The 22,611-nt window shown below is 40.2% G+C and overlaps 1 protein-coding gene across 1 annotated transcript in view; it reads right to left on the bottom strand.

Annotated features, from left to right (window-relative positions):
• Positions 1 to 22,611, bottom strand: part of espn (espin) — a 60,568-nt gene that overhangs the window by 21,603 nt on the left and 16,354 nt on the right. The window contains 7 exon segments of the mRNA XM_034208851.1: positions 28 to 174; positions 176 to 315; positions 884 to 1,139; positions 2,227 to 2,358; positions 2,995 to 3,177; positions 3,462 to 3,648; positions 17,582 to 17,775. Coding sequence (XP_034064742.1) covers positions 28 to 174; positions 176 to 315; positions 884 to 1,139; positions 2,227 to 2,358; positions 2,995 to 3,177; positions 3,462 to 3,648; positions 17,582 to 17,775 — 1,239 coding nt within the window.

Genomic DNA, 22,611 nt, shown 5'->3' with positions numbered 1-22,611 from the left:
GAACTCATGCACAAACTCTGTCCTCACCTCCGTCTTGCTGGTGTTGCTGTCCACGTGTCGCAGGTTGCTTTTCACCTTCAGGAACTCCGCTGATGTCGGCTCCTTAGGGGGCGTTGGTGCTTGAAAGCTGGGGGGTGGAGGGGGCGACGGGGGAGCCTGCGGGGGAGGCGGGGGGTGGATAGGTTGGTGGTGGTGGTGGGGGCTTGGAGGCGGCATCAGAAGGTATCTTGTTCTTCTTGGTCACTTCAGATCTTATGTCTGGGTTTAGCATGTCCATATACGCCTGCATGTCTGAAATGGCTGACTCTGATGCACCTGTGAAGACACGGCCCACTTAATACAGCAAAGTGTTGCATAACTCTTTAAACATTCGCTCAGTTTGCTTTTCCCAATGCACCATTCAAACATATGAAACATGAGTTACTCTAATGATGGTCCACCTCTCATCCAAACAAACTATCTGCATGCAGACCACTAGGGTGCAGCACCAGTATATTATACACCTGTGCAAACTGCTGCATGCTGGCTCTACTTCAGTAAATATCTAGGGCGTTCCACTATTGCTCAGATACTATGTGTTGCACGTACAAGAAATGGCATTTGAGAATGTATAGCTAAATGACTGAAGACAGCAAAGCTTGTTTACAAATAGAAATGTATTTAGCCATTAATAGATAATCAAAATAGTTTGACGGTACAAATATTGGATTTTTCCTCTAGCGTTTTTGGTATTTCATTTAAGAAGCAGAATGGTGGAAATATTATGATTATTTAAACATTTAGAAGCCTAAAGTCATTTTCCCCTTGTTGGTTCTCCCAATTAAAAATAAATTGTAGTCTGAAGTTAAAAAGCTTAATGTTTTTATAACTCGTTGTCACGGACCTGTGTGTGCGACTGTGTTCAGCTGAGCTGGCGGCCCGCGTGTCGTGGTCAAGCTGCTCCTTTTCTCCCCAGTGCTGGACTGGCTGGAGTTGGCTGAGTCGTAGTTGGACAGAGAGCTGGATGGTGAATTGATGTCAAAGTGTGCCGCCTGGCTGGCGGGGGGCATGGTGGTGTTTGGGGACGAGAGGCCAGAGTCCGGCTGCTTGTACTCGAGGTCCATTGAGGGGTCCCGGGACAAAATACGGTGCTCCACACTCTGTCAAAAGAAGCAGTTCATGAAAACAGCCATCATCATATCAGTTTTATTGAACATGTATGGTTCGTTCTATTTAATGTAAAAGGATACAGTGTCATTACACATGAAAGATAAATAAGTATAATACATAAATCTATTATCTATCCGTTCATTCATCAGTTCATAAATCCTATTACCTCTTATTCCCTGATGACTTACACGAGGAAAACAGCATTATGAGTTTAATTACTGCATACGAATGAAACATCTCACAGCTGATCAAAAAGGCTCTGGAGCCCTCTGCTTTTCCCACAGCACGGGACTCAGTTCGCTGAATGTCCCTAATGGAAAGAGTCCCAGAGGGGGGGAAATATGTTTCCCACACACCAGAGAGAGTTCAGTGTGGAGGGCTTATTATTCCTCTGGCCACTTGGGGATATTGTGTGGTTGAAGCCGTGGAGTACACTGTATACCAAGAGTTAATAGCCCCGGTAATTGGCAACAACTGATGCCAGTTGAGGGACATGTTGGCTCAGTGCCAGCTTGTTTTTTTTCCATGGTTGCATTTGGGCAACAAAGGAAGAATTCTAATTATGTCTTTTAATTAGCATATTTAAAGGATAAGTTTGACTGATATTACCCAACATTTGGACTACAGTTTGGTCATGGAACAAGTATTAAAGCAGAAATGATAACTCATCATTTCATGCAGATGCGGATAAAGTGGAAGTTGGGCAATTTTGCTGCTATTTAGTCAAACAAGGCAACATTTCACATTATGTGCTGTACAAATGTTCTGTCTAAAACAAATATTGTACTTTATTCTGGGTCTATCTATGGTCCAATTGCCCATGAATGTCACTTATGATGACTGCCTGTCACTGCATTCAGCTCTGGGGTAATCTTATTTAGTATAGAGTAGGTTGGGGCTTTCTTTCCTTCTTTGGTACTTTAATGAAGATCATTTTAACAGCATTTACACAATTTAAACCTCATTTTTTCGGACTTATGCTATATTTTTGTAAGATTGGACTTTGATCCCCACTGATAATTCCCTCTAGGTTTAGGGAGGTTCGAGTTAGTCATGGTGCACAGCTGTGTCTCTTACCATGTTCTCCACAGTGCACAGATATTTGGCACACTGGGAGTGGCCGTTATACTCAGCCAGGTCTGCTCCTGTGAAGCCGTCCTGGTCCCTGACGCCCAGGTCCACCCCATTGACCACAAGGATCTGACAGCACTGGAGAGTGACATGAGAGGCACGGAGAGAGTGGTAGAAGTTATGAATAAGATGGAGAAAATGACAGTGGCAGTCAATGTGACAGCCGTGCACTAAATCAGCTTGCTTCAGTCAGAACAAATATAACTTATATAAAGCTTTGTGAGATGATTACTGTTTAAAACTGTAAAAAGTGTAGCTATTAACTTTTGTTATTATATTTACACTTGATATATAATGATTCAAGATCTAAAAATACCCATACCTACACCTGGATTGCTCATAAGGCTGCAAAAAGGTGGGCTGAAAAATAGGACCTTATGAGTCTCCAACCATTTAATTCATAGGCCAGCATCTTTAGAGTCAGGGTAAGGGTCATTTTCCATTGAGTTCAATGTCAATTTGACTTCAATGTGGTGTAAAAATCAGAGAAAAAATTCTATTTTCTCTGCATGCAACACGTCAATATTGTGGTCATCTGCGTGACCAGACTGTGATACAACAATACGTTACTCAAAGCAGAAGGTCAGAGTAGTGGCAAGCATGAGGCCATTCATTCAAAACAGATGGTTCAGTGTGAACCACTCACCTGCTTTTACTTGTGTTGTTAGTTTCAGTCTGACTGTACAACAGTAGAAGAAAAACACAAAAACACACCTCCAGTTCACCGTTCTCTGCAGCGTCGTGAAGCGGCGTCCCTCCCCAGTTGTCAGTGACAATCTCTCCGCCGTGCAGCAGCAGCCAGCTGAGCACCTTAGCGTGGCCCCGGCTGGCTGCAAAGTGCATCGCTGTGGCCCCGTCATTATCCCTGCCTGTCAGGCTGATCTCTGTGAAACTCATCTAAAAGAGGGAAGATAACGAGTTAGTCATCGTCTGCTGTATTGACTGGGAGCACTTTTCAAAGTTATTTTAGTGTTAATGAGTCCTTTTTTTTAATGACTATACTCGGCCTGATACTCAAAAAATATTTGAAAATGTAATTTGCCTCATCAGACATTGATGATTTAATGACAACATTGTTTTTTTAAACACAATATAATCTATTACGAGGTGTGGATTGAGGACTCAATCAATGTACTATATTTTCTACAAGGTTTGGTATTTTGACTGACATCCCAACATACTAGCCAGACGATGACAGTGTTGTGGCCCATCTGGGCAGCAGCGTGTAGAGGTGTCATCCCGTCATTGGCTCTGATGCTCGGATCCGCCCCACAATCCTTGACCAAGTATTGGACGACCTCCAGGTGACCCTCCTGGCAGGCCAGGTAGAGCGGTGTGGCACCATTCTTAGTTTGGGAGTTGACAACGCTGTAGGAAAATTAAACAATAAAATAAGTAAACGGGACACCTAATATCTATGATGAGGTTATATGTTGCAGCTTTTCATCACTAAAATCAAATGGTTAGACACTAAGAAAAGTAACTTCTTTTAAAATGACACCCCGAAAAAGATACTTACAATTGTGGACATTAAATTCAACTCACTTGAAATTCAGTAGTGTGGATTCAGCTTCATAATATTGTGGTGCATGCGTTATTGAATGTTTGTGGAGTATCTCAAAAGGCTTTTAACAAAGAAGCAAATTAAGAGTCGAAAAAAGTCATTATTGTAATATGTATCAGTATGTATGTATATTATGTATATTTTAAGAAGCACAAGCGGATGGATTGTTTGCAGTAGTCACAGAGAGCGTAGGCTGCAAAGGACAATGCAACATTTGAATTGAATGCAAAACCATTACCAACCATTAGCCTGTGAAAGAACAAACAAAAGAAAACTACAAACCTCTGCTATGCCTAGAAAAAGGACACATTCAATGTCACTTAATTTATAAACTTGCTTGCTGTAAAACATTACAATACTGTAATAGTGGCTTGTCTACCTTTACCTTCTTCTACAACTTATCAATACATTCAAAAAAATCTTCTCATAACTGTCCCATGCACAAACTGTTTATTCAGACAGCTATAAAATATTAAATGTTTTCCTGAAATACTTTTTATCTGAAGACAGAAACACATTTATTTGAAAGCTCATTTGTGTAAATGTAGTCTATAGGCAACAGGTAACGAATAGGTAACATTCCTTAGTCAGTGTCAACATCCAGCTATTTATATAGCAGACAGCGGTGACGCTTACACAAATCCCGCTCTCCTTTTTCCAAAGGGCCTTATCTCCGCCTCCAAAGCCTGTCAATTGCCTGTTTCCCACCTCGTCCCACAGCGGGAACTCAGGGAGTGAACCAGAGATTCCCCTCTAAATCCCATAATTGCATGCTTTATTTGGACCCTGACAAATAAGCAATGAGTGTCCTAAGAGGATTATCCTTTTACTGGCTTTGCCTTACTTTGTGCTTAGCGAAAGGCTACAGTGGACTGAGTATGTGGAGAGGAGGTGAGGGAAATGAGAGGCAGGGCTTAAGGCGGGTGAATCTTGTAGACATAAACATGACCCTGCCAAACTTTCCCAAGAAAGGATGTGGCTCACGGCCAAACCTAATGTGACGAAAGACCCTGCATTAAAATGGCACCATGATTTGGTCCAAATTTACATCCAAGGCTATATGTCATTATTATCACATTCTTAAGGGAAATTGTAAAAAGTGATAAAGTGTGCTACCAAATAAATCTAGTTAGCAATTTGGCAATTTTCTTTCAGGAAAAAAAGTTTGAGTAAACAATAGAAGTCTGGGCGATAGAGGGAAATGTTTCACCAATCAACGAGCGTACTTTAAACATTTCAAAATAAGAATTAAGTAATCTACGGTTCTGTCATCAGGAAGTGGGCAAACAGGTTGATTATTTATGAGTGTAACCGAAGTGGGTTGATGTTCACCTGCTTAAAGGGGTATGTATGAGGGAGACACTTAAACTTGTCCTTATTCCTAACCATAAACTTTGAGAGTGACAACATTGATGGTTAAGAGGAACGATGGATGCGTTTCTAACAAAACATTCACTGCCTTTGTCACAACTCTCCAAAGGGAAGAAGCTTGAACACTCCACTAAAGAAGTGCTTTTGGAGAACAGGTGTAGATTTCAAAGATCTAAGAAAGAGGTTAGCCTTCTGTGACCACAGAGCTAACAAGTGGCGCAAGGGCTTCTACCTCGGTGGTCACTTTGTCAGTCAAAGGAGAAAAAACACATGCTTAAAGTAGCAGACATTTGATATATTTCCAGTTCAGCTCTGATGAGTAATTTAGCCCAGTAATTATCTGTTCGCTCTCCCCTCCCCTCCCCCATCTACTTGGTAACAAAGAGCAAGGTTATCTTCATTACTAGCAGAGTAATTGATGTCATGCTAATGGTTTCCTTCCCAGAGAGAGGCTTGTTGGCTTCTCTGTGGCTTTTGTCTTTACATATGAAGAATGTTGTTGGAAACTTCATGCACTTTGTTTAGCTATGTGACCAAAGTTTATTGTGTATGAAATTTGGAAAGATTTAACATATTCCATCATGGGAATTCACTGATTATACACAATGCAGCTTTATATACAGTATACATTTGATTTTAGGAGCTACAATGATTTACTCTATTGTTCAGCTCCATAACCATGTATATCACGAGCATAACACTTTACGAATTGTTTTTATCTTGATAATAATACTTAACAAGATGTACAATTGTAATACCTAGGGCCGTTTGCCTAAGGATCTCAAAATGGCACTTAACATTACATTTGTCAGTAAAAACCACTTGTTGTAAAGGAGAACAGAAACGTTTTTTATCCAACATGTACCAATAACTTATTAAGGAGATTAGTGCTGGAAAAAAAGCCACTCAGCAAATGGCTGAAGTGAAAACTACTCATCTATTCGCCCTTTACTTTCCAGGTCTAAACCCGCTGAGAAGCCAACTCTGGTTATTGGTAGCTCTATTATGAGACACGTGAATTTAGAGACCGAAGCCTCCACAGTCACATGCATTCAGGGGGCCAGAGCGGGCGACATTGAGGCGCATCTTAAACTGCTGGCTAAAAATAAACGTAAATACAGTAGGATTGTTATTCACGTCGGTGGTAATGATGTTCGTTTACGCTAATCAGAATGCACCAAACTTAATGTGGAGTCGGTGTGTAGTTATGCTAAAACAATGTCGGACACTGTAATCTTCTCTGGTCCCCTCCCCAATCTGATCAATGATGACATGTATAGCCGCATGTCATCATTTCAGCGCTGGTTGTCTTGGTGGTGCCCAGCAAACAATGTGGGCTTCGTAAATAATTGGACAGCCTTCTGGGGAAAACCTAGTCTGATTAAGAGAGACGGCATTCATCCTACTTTGGATGGTGCAGATCTCATTTCGGCAAACATTTCAGGGCTTTGTGGACTTAATCCATGACAAACTGGAGTTGAGACCAGGAGGCGGAGTCGCAGTCTTACACGCTTCTCTGCGCTCTCTCCTAGGCAGTCATCCATAGGCAAGGCAAGGCAAGTTTATTTATATAGCACTTTTCAACACAAGGCAATTCAAAGTGCTTTACAAAAAATGAAAGACATTAAGAAAATGGCATTTAAAATCAGTCATTAAAAAGAAAAGCTAATAAAATAAACATTAAAAGAGAAAATACATGGATAAAAGTTACAGTGATAAAAGTTACAGTGCAGTCTAAGATATGAATAGTTCAATTAAAAGCAGCGACAAAAAGAAAAGTCTTCAGCCTGGATATAAAAGTAGTAAGAGTTGCAGCGGACCTGCAGGTTTCTGGGAGTTTGTTCCAGATATTTGGAGCATAATAACTGAACGCTGCTTTACCATGTTTAGTTCTGACTCTGGGGACAGAAAGCTGACCAGTCCCTGAAGACCTGAGAGATCTGGATGGTTCATAATTTAGCAGGAGGTCAGAAATGTATTTTGGGCCTAAACCATTCAGTGCTTTATAAACCAGCAGCAGTATTTTTGAAATATATTCTTTGACACACAGGAAGCCAGTGTAAAGACTTCAGAACAGGAGTGATGTGATCCACTTTCTTAGTGTTAGTGAGGACTCGAGCAGCGGCGTTCTGAATCAGCTGCAGCTTTCTAATAGATTTTTTAGTGAGACCTGTGAAGACACCATTGCAGTAGTCGAGTCTACTGAAGATAAAAGCATGGACACGTTTTTCCAAATCCTGCTGTGACATTAGTCTTTTAATCCTAGATATATTCTTTAGGTGATAGTAGGCTGATTTAGTAACTGTTTTAATGTGACTGTTGAAACTCAGGTCAGAGTCCATGACTACACCTAGATTTCTGGCTTTATCTGTTGTTTTGAACATTGCACACTGAAGCTCAGCGCTAACTTTTATACGTTCTGACTTGGCTCCAAAAACCATTACCTCAGTTTTATCTTTGTTTAATTGGAGAAAGTTCTGACACATCCAGTCATTGATTTGTTCAATGCACTTACTCAGTGTTTGAATTGGAGCATAGTCTCCTGGTGAAATTGTTACGTAAATGTGTGTGTCATCCGCATAGCTATGGTAACTTATTTTGTTGTTTTTCATTATCTGAGCCAGTGGTAGCATGTAGATGTTAAAGAGAAGAGGCCCCAAGATGGAGCCTTGAGGAACCCCACATGTCATATTTGTCAACTCAGATGTGTATTTACCTATAGAAACAAAGTTGTTTCTGTCCTTTAAATAGGATTCAAACCAATTTAGAACTGTTTCCGAAAGTCCCACCCAGTTTTCCAGTCGGTCTAGTAATATGCTGTGGTCAACAGTGTCAAACGCAGCACTGAGATCTAATAATACTAACACTGAATTTCTGCCACTGTCTGTGTTTAAGTGGATGTCATTAAAGACCTTTAGAAGAGCAGTCTCAGTGCTGTGGTTTGGACGAAAGCCTGACTGGAAACACATCGAAACAGTTATTTAAATGCAAGAAATTACTCAACTGTTGAAAAACAACTTTTTCAATGATTTTACCTAGAAATGGGAGGTTTGATATGGGCCTGTAATTGTTCATTACTGTAGCATCTAGATTATTTTTTTTAAAGAGCGGTTTAATGACTTTCAGGGCCTGTGGAAAAATACCTGAGAGAAGAGCTTTGTTTACTATATGAAGTAGATCTGAGGCCATGCAAGGCAAAACAACATAGGAATCCCGAACCCAATAAAATACCCAATATTAACGGTGTGTGTGTCTGCCCAAGGACAATTTAAGGTAAAACCTAATAGAGGTGTCATACATAATAACCTAATAAAAGTAAATGTAACAACTACTACAGTGCAACAAAACAGGAATATTAAATGTGGTCTCTTAAACATAAGATCTCTAGCATCTAAAGCAATATTGGTAAATGATTTAATATCAGATTATAATATTGATATATGCTGTCTCACTGAAACTTGGTTGAGACATGAAGAATATGTCAGCATAAATGAGGCCACTCCACCCAGCCATATCAATACTCATATTGCCCGAGGCACGGGCCGAGGAGGTGGAGTTGCAGCAATCTTTGACTCAAGTTTACTTATCAATACTAAACCAAAATTAAATTATACCTCCTTTGAAAGCCTCGTTTTTAGTCTTACGCATCCGACCTGGAAAACTTTGCAGCCAATCTTATTTGTTACAGTGTACCGTGCACCAGGTCCTTATTCAGAATTCTTATCAGAATTCTCTGAGTTTTTATCAACTTTGGTACTTAAAACAGATAAAGTAATTATCGTAGGTGACTTTAATATTCATGTTGACGATGATAAAAATAGCCTTACTGTTGCATTTAACTCTATATTAGATTCTGTTGGTTTCTGTCAGAGTGTAAATAAACCAACCCACTGCTATAATCACACTCTCGACCTTGTTCTGACTTATGGTATTGAAATTGAGCAACTATTAGTCAAACCGCATAATCCTACTTTATCCGACCATTTCTTAGTAACTTTTGAAGTACTATTACGAGACTACAAAGCATTAGTCAAAAGCTCTTGCAGCAGAAACCTATCTGTTAGTGCTATAGCCAAATTTAAGGAAGAGATTCCACCAATACTTAACTCGATAGCATGTCTGCATGTAAGGGAGGAAACTTATACAAAATGTACACCACCCCAAATTGATCATGTTGTTGATAGTGCTACAGATGCGCTGCAAATAAAATTAGACTCTGTTGCTCCTTTGAAAAAGAAGAAAATAAAACAACATAGATTAGCTCCATGGCATAATGCCGAAACCCGCAAAAATAAAGCAAAAGTCGAGACAACTTGAAAGGATATGGCGTTCCACTAAACTTGAAGAATCTCGTTTAATTTGGCATATTACTCTCAATGAATATAAGAAAGCACTGCGTAAAGCGAGAGCAGCCTACTACTCTTCATTAATAGATGAGAATAAGAATAATGCAAGATTTCTTTTCAGCACTGTAGCCAGGCTGACAGAGAGCCACAGCTCGATTGAGCCTTCTATTCCCATAGCACTCAGTAGTAATGATTTTATGTGCTTTTTTAACGATAAAATTGTTACTCTTAAAAACAAAATTAATGACCTCTTGCCTTTAACCAGTATAGTGTTATCAACAGCTCCCGGTAACATAAGTTCTAATATTACACTAGATAGTAGACCAGAATGCTTTTCAGCCATTAACCTTGAACAATTAAATTCAATGATTCTCTCTTCTAAACCATCAACGTGTATGTTAGACCCAATTCCAACTAAGCTGTTGAAGGAAGTTTTTCCATTAATTAGCACTTCCTTATTAAATATTATGAATATGTCTTTATTATCAGGCTATGTTCCACAATCATTCAAAGTAGCAGTGATACAACCTCTTCTTAAAAAGCACAACCTCGATCTAGAGGTTTTAGCCCACTATAGACCTATTTCCAATCTTCCGTTCCTCTCAAAAATTCTTGAGAAAGCAGTCGCAAAACAGCTGTGTGATTACTTAAAAAACAATGATTTATTTGAAGATTTTCAGTCTGGCTTTAGAACACATCATAGCACAGAGACAGCTCTGGTTAAAGTCACAAATTACATTCTAATAGCCTCAGACAAGGGACTTGTCTCTATTCTTGTTTTGCTCGATCTCAGTGCTGCATTTGATACTATCGATCATGATATCTTATTGCAAAGACTAGAGCACTTAGTTGGCATACAGGGAACTGCTTTAGGCTGGTTTAGGTCCTATCTATCTGAACGCTCTCAGTTTGTACGTGTTAACGATGAATCTTCCACGCAAACCAAAGTTAGCCATGGTGTGCCACAGGGCTCAGTGCTCGGACCTATTTTGTTCACATTATATATGCTTCCGTTAGGCAATATTATAAGGAATCATTCTGTAAACTTTCATTGTTATGCGGATGATACTCAACTATATTTATCAATCAAGCCTGATGAAATTAATCATCTAAATAAAATTCAAGACTGCCTTAAGGACTTAAAAAGGTGGATGACCTTACATTTTTTTATGTTAAACACGACCAAAACTGAAGTTATTGTACTTGGCCCGAAGAATCTACGAAACAAATTATCTAAAGATATACTAACTATGGATGGCATTAATTTGGCCTCCAGTGAGACTGTAAGGAATCTTGGTGTTATATTTGATCAGGATTGATCCTTTAAGGCCCACATAAAATCAATTTCAAGGACCGCCTACTTCCATCTACGTAACATTGCAAAAATCAGACATATCTTGCCTCAAAACGATGCAGAGAAACTAGTCCATGCATTTGTTACTTCAAGGCTGGATTATTGTAACTCCTTATTATCAGGGTGTACCAAGAAGTCAGTCAAGTCGCTTCAGCTGATTCAAAATGCTGCAGCTCGTGTACTAACCAGAGTTAGGAAAAGGGACCACATTACTCCTGTTCTGGCTGCCTTACACTGGCTCCCTATAGAACACAGGATAGAATTTAAAATTCTTCTTCTCTGCTACAAAGCCCTTAATGGGCAGGCACCATCTTACCTTAAAGAACTCATTATACCCTACTGTCCTATTAGGGCATTGCGTTCCAAGAATGCAGGGTTGTTGGTTGTTCCTAGAGTCTCTAAAAGTACAATGGGAGCCAGAGCCTTTTCTTATCAAGCTCCACATTTGTGGAATCAGCTTCCAGTTTGTGTTCGGGCGGCAGACACCTATCCGTTTTTAAGAGTGCGCTTAAGACCTTCCTTTTTGATAAAGCTTATAGTTAGGGCTGATTAGATTCAGCCCCTAGTTTTGCTGATATAGGCTTAGTTTGTCGGGGGACATCTTACTTCTTCCTTCTCTCTGTCTATACCTGTGTACTCTCATGTTCCGATTAACCCAGCTTCCCCAAATTTCTTTCTTTTTGGTGTCTATATACGCCGGGATCCGGAGACATGGATGATCCTGCGGTCCTGTGTCCTGGATCGCGAGCCCTGGATCTTGAGTCGTGGCTGTGGTTCTGGATCATAGGTCCTGGATGGATATCCTCGTGGATTCATCTTCCTATTATACACACATGCATTTCCAAACATTTGGACTACCTATGTTGCAAATGTATTATCTTTTCAATGTACACACGGCATCTATTGCACGTCTGTCCGTCCTGGGAGAGGGATCTCCTCTGTTGCTCTCCCTGAGGTTTCTCCCATTTTTCCCTTTAAACTGTGGGTTTTCTCCGGAAGTTTTTCCTTGTACGATGTGAGGGTCTAAGGACAGAGGGTGTCGTATTGTCATACTGATATTCTGTACACACTGTGAAGACCACTGAGACAAATGTAACATTTGTGATATTGGGCTATATAAATAAACATTGATTGATTGATTGATTGATTGATTGAAGCTGAACGGCTCCTGACAGGCCCGTATCCAGGATTTTGCCCCCCCCCCCGGATTCTAGATTTCATGATCTAGATATCTGTTTTCCAAAGCTAAGCTTGGACAGATAGTATTTTTTTTTTATATCTGTGTCAGTGAAAAAGACAATAAATGTTATCTCTTCAAACTTTTACTCAAATTATGATAATGAAAGAAAAGCATTGAAACTTTCATTAAAAGGTCTGACATTGCACCAAAGGTCTGAAATTGGATGAATGAAATTAACTTTAGCTATCTAGCTATTTTATTCATGGAATTTAAACCAAAGTATAGCCTATAGTTGCAATATAAGTTATTGGGCATGTTGTTGGACGTCCACTGACTAACGTAGAGCGTTCACACAGGATCTGCTGGTCCTATGATGTCCTGATGAAGAGAAATACAAGCAGCCCGCTGGACTCAGATCTCTAGATACCTCATCACTCCTCCGCTGCTCCGATACAAGTCTGGACTGCGGAGGTTTGTTGATAAATCAATGTCGTCTACTTCTGTTTGCTTTAATGTAGGCTATGTAGTTATGCAGCGCCCCCACCGCCACTAAATGGAACTACTACAAGGAACCCTGTTAATTATGTGCAGTTATTTCACGACTTTTATTTATACACCTCGAAAAAATGACCGAGGTCCGGACCTCGGTGACCCCAATGGTGGGTACAGCCATGGCTCCTGACTTAAGAACTAATAACTCATAGCTTTAAAGAGCGCTGGTTTTAGCCGTTTGTGGGCTGTTATATGAAAATGAACAAACATCAGTTAAACCATCACTTCTTCCCTTTCTTTTAAGGGGGAGGAAATGAATGGAGATGTACAATATATATACATATTCTGTATACATCCCTGAAGACTAAATACGCCTGTTTATATATTACAAGATTCAAAAGGGCCATCGTCGGTATCCTAGGTAAATAAGAAACAATAATAATCGAGCCAGGGGAGTGGGGTAATATATAGAGATTTAAATAACACATGTGGTTCCTTTTAATTATTATTATTTTATCTTCAATGGCTATAATAGTTCCCAATTGGAGGTTTAGACGGATAACTTTCTAGAACATCCTAATGCAGAGGTTGACCTTTGCAACTACATCTTTGAATTATGGCTTGGCCAAAGATCTTAATCTGCACTAATTGATTACATAACCTGTCTGTGGCCTCATGCGCTCTCTGTCTCTCTCTTCATTCATTCACTCTTTTGTTTACTGAGGCTATCAGCAGAGCCGCAGCACATGAGCCTGTTGGTTTTGGTTCTCTGGGATGGATGGGCGAACGAGCTAAGCATTCAGATATAGCTTAGAAGTCTAACAAACACTAAAATCAGGGGAAACAAAGCAGCATCTGTGCATTGCCAATTGTAACACAAAATGACAGCGATTGATCAATGAGTCCAACACTGCAGACAGCTGAAGGTCTGAGGTCTTGAAATAGATTGTCTAGGGAGAATGACGCTGAAATAGAACTTAAAACCATTGGTTAAGTATAATGAGTTAAAATGTAGTTGTAGTTTGTTTACCGTTAGTAAGGAGGAGGGGTTTCATGTAGTACTTGTGGTTTTTCAAACAGAAGCAACTCCGAGACATCCAATCTCCTCTTAAAACTAGCAGATACAAATGTGCAGCTTGTAATAAACCCTGAATACAAGAATGTTATCTCTCTTCTGCAAAGTTCAATTTTGAACAACGGCTGAGGCAGCCACTAGAAAGCAGCTTGTCTATTCAAACGGATTTGTTTTCCTCATCTACCTTATCGCTGGTTGGTGCTACTGCGTGTCGCCGTGGAGATGGTGGTAAACAGTAATAGTGTGAGTGGTGGTGGAGGAGAGTGAATGGGGCCCTGCTATCAGGGAGCTACCATGTCCCTGAGGATCATTACATTTTCAGCAGCTATGCACCTGTCTGGGGTGCAACCACACATTATTGGAGGTGCTGAGCACGAGGTAAGTGCCTGACAAGCTGCTCATCCTGATCAGGTCATCCATGTCAAAACATTCATTACAGGGGCTGCTTAGATAAAGACTAGGTTGTAAATTAATTACATTTCTATTTCTTTATGGCAGCTGTGAGTAATCCTTTTTGATGAACTATACACTAGCTAGCATATTCAACATCGGTTAGCTCAAGGGTTACCTCCGTATTTACCTTTTTTATTATTTTACCACCAGACAGGTGCTGCTATCAATAATGCTAAACTGTACTGAAACCAAACAAGGAATATGGATTTGCCTATCTTAGATTACAAGGGACCCGCTTATTAACTTTAAAAAGCATTTACTATTTACCAAGCACTGTAAGGAGATATTAAGCATTAACCATACAACTAAGCAAGTCACTGCACTTGTACTGTAGTGCAACCCACAAAATATCTCAGACAATCAGCTGTTTCTTTAAAGGAAGAGCAGCATATACAACTTTCCTCAGTGTTTACTCCAGTGACTTTAATCGTGTAAGTGTGGCACTAATTAACATATAAACATCTCACGCACCTACTTGGTAATGTCAGACCCAGATCTCTGAGATTATTTTGGTAAAACACTACACATTTTGCTTATTTGATGTGCCTGTTTTATTGGAAAGTCAAAGATAAATATACCGGGGTGCCCTTTTTCTTATATTTTATAGCATCAACTAATTTATTGATCAAGAAAATAATTGTTAGTCTTACATTGTACCTGATTTTACCATCAACAGTGCAGGTTTGTAAGAAAGTATTTGATTACACGTACTTATTTGTTGAAGTGACTCGCATACAGACGTTGGTGAACATTAGAGAAAGGATTCTGGATGTATTACACAAGCAGCACATTGTTATGGAAGTGTGCAGTATTTTGTGTAAGTTATATCACTAAGAGGGTTTTTTTCTAATTGGGATTTTGAACATTAAAGGGGACCTATCATGCAAAATTCACTTTGTGATGTTACATTACATTACATTACATTACATTGCATTTAGCTGACGCTTTTATCCAAAGCGACTTACAATAAGTACATTCGACCAGGAAGACACAACCTTGAAGAAAACAGAATCATATAAGTATATCAGGTTTCATAGAGCCAAACATTTCAAGTGCTACTCAACTGGCTTTAGGTAATCCAGTCCTTTATTAGTATAAAAGTGCTTCGTTAATCGTTCTAACGCTCGAAGTGGAGTCGAAAGAGATGAGTTTTCAGTTTGCGCCGGAAGATGTGCAAGCTATCTGCCGTCCTGATGTCAATGGGGAGCTCATTCCACCATCTTGGAACCAGGATAGCAAACCCACGTGTTTTCGCCGATGGGAACTTGGGTCCCCCTCGCAGCGAGGGCGCAACGAGTCGTTTGGCTGATGCAGAGCGTAGTGCACGCGCTGGGGTGTACGGTTTAACCATGTCCTGGATGTAGGAAGGGCCAGATCCATTCGCAGCATGGTAAGCAAGTACCAGTGTCTTGAAGTGGATTCTAGCAGTTACCGGAAGCCAGTGAAGGGAGCGGAGGAGCGGAGTGGTGTGGGAGAATTTAGGAAGGTTGAAAACCAGACGAGCCGCTGCATTCTGGATGAGCTGCAGAGGTCGGATGGCACATGCAGGTAGACCAGCCAGGAGGGAGTTGCAGTAGTCTAGGCGTGAGATGACGAGAGCCTGGACCAGAACCTGAGTCGCTTTCTGAGTCAGCTGGGGACGTATCTTCCTGATGTTGTAAAGCGTGTATCTGCAGCAGCGGGTTGTAGCAGCGATGTTTGCAGTGAAGGACAGGTTGTTATCTAGGGTCACACCCAGATTCCTTGCAGTCTGAGTCGGGGAAACAACTGAGGTGCCGATGTTGATTGTGTGGTCAAGAGTTGGACAATCTTTTCCCGGGAGGAAGAGCAGCTCAGTCTTGTCAAGGTTGAGCTTGAGGTGGTGAGCAGACATCCACTGAGAGATGTCAGCTAGAGAAGCAGAGATGCGTGCGACGACCTGGGTCTCTGAGCGGGGAAAGGACAGAATTAATTGGGTGTCGTCAGCGTAGCAGTGGTAAGAAAAACCATGCGGGCTAATGACTGATCCGAGCGAGTTTGTGTACAAGGAGAAGAGGAGGGGACCAAGAACAGAGCCCTGAGGGACCCCCGTAGTTAATTGACAAGGGTCGGACTCAGACCCTCTCCAAGTCACCCTGTAGGTACGGTCTTTCAGGTATGAGGTGAGGAGGGAAAGTGCAGAGCCTGAAACTCCAAGTTTTTGGAGAGTGCGAAGGAGGATCTGATGATTCACCGTGTCGAATGCAGCAGACAGGTCCAACAGGATGATGACAGAGGAGAGGGATGCAGTTTTGGCAGTGTGCAGTTGTCTTTTATACATACATACAGTATGTCTTTTATACATACATACAGTATGTGTCCCCTGTGCAGATTCCATCCGAACTGACGTCAAATCGGCAGCGGACCCACAGAAAGTTGCTATCAAAAACAATGCCTGACTTGTTTTGGACGTAATTTCGTCTCTGTTTACATTAGCAAGCCTCACTAACACTCAGAGCTAACCTGTACTGTGTAGAGCACATGTGTTTAAAAAGCAGGACATAAAAAAAGAACTCACCTTGTGATAAACCTGCAAGAGAAAAAGCATTTGAGCTCCATACTGTTTCAGAAATAATCCTTGACGTGGTTTAGACAGGATGGCGTTTTATCACAGTAGAATTTAACTTTATCTCCGGTAGAATTCTGATCAGGCATTAGCTCCGCCTCCTCTTCTTTATTTTTTTTCATGCTAAGGACCCAAGATCCGCGTTTCTCTAACAGGGCTTCAAAAGAGGGGTTTCAGCAGTATGAGGGATGGCTACAATGTGTGAACTGTTTGGTATTTTGAAAACAACACTTCACAGACATGTTTTGTATAGGTATGGCCCTACAATATATGTTTCAAATATAGCATGATAGGTCCACTTTAAGTATTTTGTTTGCTCCATGGGTATCAAAAGAGCAAAGTCCTGGTTGTGTCCCACCAGTGACAGTTGGTGCTGTAAATAATGCGTGTAGCATGAGCCCAAAGCTGATCGAACAACTGAAAATCCAGCAGTGCTCATCTGATATGAAATTGTTTTACCTAAGTGTTAATCATTTATTAATGTTAGACTGCTAAAGGGTCAGAAATCTGAATCCCGTTTTAGTTACAAACAGTAACTAGGAAGCTGACTAGATGCCATCGAGAAGTGACAATACCCTTTATTGTGTATTTCTTAATGTCAAGCTTTGCTGGAGGAAGTATATATTCAGATAACATATTTTGTTGAGCACTGTTTACCGTCAACACCCAGTCCGCTTTTAAAGATTGTATTCAAAACGAGGGAAGCTTCCTTCCCTGCACAAAAGAAAATCAGAAGAATTACCAAATTAAATCACTACGTCAACAGCGAGAAGAAATCAACAATATATAAATCCCACTAACATATCAGATTCTAAAAACAGAGCGCTGCAGTGAAAGTTAGCATTGATAATCCATCAAGCAAAACCATATATATGCTCTTACTTTGGGCTGTGCCCCAGTAGCAGGCGGAGAGAGGGCAGGTCTCCCTTGGCAGCAGCGTAGTGAACGGGGACGGCTCCTGTGTCGGTGGACGCCCCGGGGTCCACCTCGCTGCTCTTCAGCAGCCAGTCTGTGATCTCATGGTGGCTAAAGCGGGACGCTAGGTGGAGAACTGTGGCACCAGAACTATCCCGGTCCTGTCAATCAAACATATAAGAAATACAGTTGAAATATGGTGTTGTATGAATACATATACAAGTTAATAATCAATATAATAAGAGAAAGCAGACCTGTTAAAGACTTTTTCAACAACATGAAAACTGTACTACCTTAAAACCCGCAATGGTTGACACGAATAAACCAGACAAACCACCATGTTTGTTAACTAGCAACCTGTATGAGAGACTGTCTATTTATCATAGTTCATTTGAGGAATTCATAAAAACAATATGCAAATGACTATTTGATACTATATTTAAGTGTTCACTGTGAACATTTGGTTGAGTTCTGTGTCCTGTATATATAAAATGTCCGTGAATGTTTAATGTTTTAAAAACGACATGGGATGATATGTCGAAAATATCAGGAAAATGAACCTAGTATAGTGTATTAAAAAAGTCATAGTATGTCGAAAATATATATTAACAGGTGGTTTGAATGATTCTGCTGGTTCATTTCCTTCAAGCCTCAAAGCTCTTTACACTGTGATTTAGTAGCGGGCATTTTTGAGCAACAGAATAAGTCCTTGCTTAGCTTGCGTATAAAAGCTTACCTTGTTATTGAAATATCCCCCACATGCAACTTTCTGGGAGAAAACTTGAGCTTCTCATGCTGCATTTCTGAGCTGATAATTTCTGTCAAACTCAGAGTACAATCAGCTGAGCCAGAAAAAGAGAAGAGAATCTAAAAGATCCCAGATATTAAATCCAAATACCTGTCACGACTAAAGTAGCTTTTAAAGACGCACAGATCATAGCTTTAGCAACTCTCCACCAACCCAGCGTCCTCTCACTTGAATCCTTTGTGCCAAGAGGTGGATCAACAGCTAACACACAAACACATGCGTGACATCCATCCACCCCCTGTGGATAGATCAGGGCAGGGGCGCCGCCAGGGATTTTGGTCCCCATGAAAATATATCACATTTGGCCCCACCACCAGGCACAGGCCACTTTGTTTATAAATTACCTCAAGGGCCGTACCAAATGGTCTAGCGGTCCGTATACAGCCCGGGGGCCGGAGGTTCCCCACCCCTGCTTTAATATAATAACATTAGTATTAATATCATAACCAAAATGTCGGTGATTAACATTTTGTTTACCTAATACAGACTGATCACTCAATGCTTCAAACTGTCCATCATCCTAAATAGACTTAAAAGCAGATTTTTGTTTTATATAGATCATTGGCTATGTGGGAAAATACTGTGTTTGAAATGTATAATTTAAATTAGATGTTAGCTTTTTGTTATATATACATATATTTTGTATTCCAGTCTCCCTTCAGATATGTTAAGTGGCATGTCATTCAACACAATGCTGCTCACCTCCTTCAGTTGGGAGAAAAGCTGGTTCAGGTTCAGCCTTATGGGGGGACAGGGCTGCTGAGCCTAAAGATGGATCTGTTGGATCTGGCACCAGGGGGAGGGACAACTGATTTAGTATGAATAGGCGCTAAAAATGTGCCTGCATTTATTAAAGGTAAGTAGGTAAGAATGGAGAAACCAGCTCGAGTGCGCTAGAATTTGAAAGTACACAACCGAAAAAAATCTGTCCCTTCCTTCAGAGTTCCTTACAGAGCCCCTCCTCCAACACACACGAACGCGTACATGACCAATGAGGGCACGAGATCAGTTTGTGCACAGATGGAAGGCTGACAGGCAGGTAGGCCATCCAGTTATTTTAGCCGGGCCGGCTCAGATGATTGGTCGTGCTTTTTACAGCGCCACAGCTTCCACAGATGACATTTTTGTATGTATTTATTGTCAAAGCATTTCATATATTCATTGCTATCGGATGTTAAGAGCATTCCATGGAATATAACAAAAAGTGTTTCTGAAGTGAATTACCTACCATACCTTTAAATGTCAGCTAAAAGAGCAGTGAAATGAAAGACTTCTGAATTTTCTGTATAGATATTAACAGTACTTAATGTCAGCTTAGTAAACAAAAAAACATTAGCTAACTCATGGACCACCCACCTTTTCTTGTGAAAAACTGGGTGACATACTGTCGCCCTTTAGTCCCTCTCTCTTTTCTTTCTCTCCTTTCTCTTCTTTTCTTACAGCCTGACTTTGTTGGTCGTTGAAACATGGTACAACCAGTACTCAAGTTGTAAAAAAAAATCAGGGGGGATGGTGGATTCTATCACATGGGGACATAATTTGTGCTGATAACCCGCCGAGGGTGGGAGACCAACCAGCATAAAGATAATTATTATACTCCTAAAACAACATGCATGTTATGGATGTTCAGTAGGGGTGTAACGGTTCACAAACATTTCGGTTCGGTACGTACCTCGGTTTTTAGGTCACGGTTCGGTTCGGTACGTTTTCGGTACAGCAGAAAAAATTATCACAAAACATAACATATTTTTTTCTAATTATTATTAAACTGTGAATATTCACTCAAATAAATACAAAATATAATAAAAAAAACATTAAGGTGCAGCATTTCGATGAACTGAAATAATCTGTATTTGAACTTTACTGTACTAGTACTCACAAAACATAAACTATTAGTTTTGGGTTTTTAATTATTATTAAACTATGAATATTCACTCAAATAAATACAAAATATAATAAAATAAACATTAAGGTGCAGCTTTTTAATTAACTGAAATAATCTGTATTTGAACTGTACTGTACTAGTACCTAAGCAGCCAGTTTGACATTATGACTTGCTTGTCATTGTATTTTCATGTTGTTTTAAAGAAAGATGAACTTGTCCACATTGCTTGCCGAAAGGGCAGATCTGCTGGCACTAACAATGTCTCCTGCTGTGGAGAACACCCTCTCTAGGGACAGAGGTAGCAGATACAGCCAGGTAGCGCTTTGCTAACATGGCAACATAAGGATATTTGGTGTTTGTAATAGCTTTGGCTCGGTCTGAACTCTCTGCGAGTGGTGGAGGCTTAAATGCTAGCGGGAGTTGGGTTTGCACTTCAGTCTTTTTTCTTTTGGTACCGGTGATATTCACGTTCGGGTGATGCCTTTTCAAGAGTGTGCAAGTTTGATGTATTGCCAGCCGCGTAACCAATTTTAGTTGAACAATGCCGACAAACAGCTTTGGTTCGGTCCACCTGTCTTTGTCCGTCATCCTTGTACGTAACTGCGAAACCAAAATATTCCTAAACCGGAGACTTCAATGATGCTGGAGGATTTTCAGCTCAACTTTATCTGCGTTCGCCATTTAGACAGTTCCTCAAATTACTGACTACATTTGAACGCATCCCTCTGACATAGTATGCCTCTCGTCCAATGAAATGACTTGCTCGCTCTATGACGCGTTGAACACAATGGGAGCAACATTCTCTGAATGCTGCGACGCAGCACCTGAGATTACTTCCAAGAAGTTGTTCACGTTCTCAATTTTTTAAGTTTAACGTTATATTCGTTCGGTACACTTCGGTACACATGTGTACCGAACCGAAGGGCCCGTACCGAATAATTTCGGTACGGGTACGTGTACCGTTACACCCCTAATGTTCAGATACTCCTTTCATTGCTCTTGACCAAGGCACCTCAGAATTAGAGTCGGTCCCCGGGCTGCCATGGCACCACTAACATTTAGGGTCAAATGCAGAGGACAATTAGTGCAAAATCTTTTTTTCACTTTAATTTAAAGGAGGGGAGGGAATAAAAAAATGTGGTTATAATGGAAGTCTATGGTACAAATCTTGTAGGTTAACAGTCCCTCATTTATTATTCAGAGGATCAACTGATTATACTAATAATAAAATCAAAATAGTTTTTAGAATATTGAATTATAGTGTATTTTTTCAAAAAAGCAGTTACTGGTATACGATCAAAACTGGTATCTAAAGGGTTACATTTGTTAATTATTTATTTATTTAATTATTTTTATAATTAATTAAATCATTATGTAAATTAAACACTTCATAAAAAATTAGAGGAAAACAATTTGAAAAATATTGATCCGTCATAATTTTATTGCAGTTCAAATACAAATATGTTATGTTAACATTCCCAATGTTACTTTTTTTTAACAGAGCATTAAGTGCAAATTGAAATTGTTTACAAAATATGAAAATATATTAAAAGATTATACAGATAATACAAAATAGGACCAATGTTGTCAATGGCTGCCTACTCCACTCTCCCCCATCTCAGAGAAGTTTCCAAAGATTTTCATAATCATGTTTTTTGGTCTCAATTTTTCTGGCTCTTGCTTTCGGATTGTTTGATAAGCAATGGCTTTGAAGCCAAGTCTTGACATATACCTCTGGTCTGAACTTGTTCAGTGGAGGGCCAACACACTTGATGAAAAGCCAGGCTGACATGCTTTTTACCTCTGCTTCTAGTTGTGGTTAAAATGTTCATCTGACTAAACCCACGTTCACACTCAGCTGTGGAGATGACCAGAGTGTTCACTGCTTGAAGGAGGGGTTTCAGCTCTTCTGGTGCTGGTGGTATAATTTCATCAACAGTTTTGAGTCTGACCCCTATGGTCTGACCAGCTATCTAACACGAGAGAAAAACGTATTACTCCAAACTAAGTTGTTATTGCTGCTTATGTCCATAGATTCCACCTTTGGTGACTAAAGTAATGAGTAATGACTAAGATTACTGACTCTTAATTTACCTGAAATGTTGTTTTTAGTATTTTTAAATATGAAGTCCCTCAGATCACGTTGTCCTCCTGGTCGCTTGGCCATTAGGCACATTCACACCGCAGTACTTTTCCCACAAAGGTACATCAGAACTTAGTTCATGAGAACTCTTTAGTTCTCATGAACTAAGTACAGATCGCGTTCACACCGGAATAAGTCCCTGGGGGAGGATTAGGCAAATG

The sequence above is a fragment of the Gymnodraco acuticeps genome, unplaced genomic scaffold, assembly GCF_902827175.1.
Source record: "Gymnodraco acuticeps unplaced genomic scaffold, fGymAcu1.1, whole genome shotgun sequence".
Lineage (NCBI taxonomy): Eukaryota > Metazoa > Chordata > Actinopteri > Perciformes > Bathydraconidae > Gymnodraco > Gymnodraco acuticeps.
Note: the sequence above shows the minus strand (reverse complement) of the source record. Positions and strands in the feature narration are given on the sequence as shown.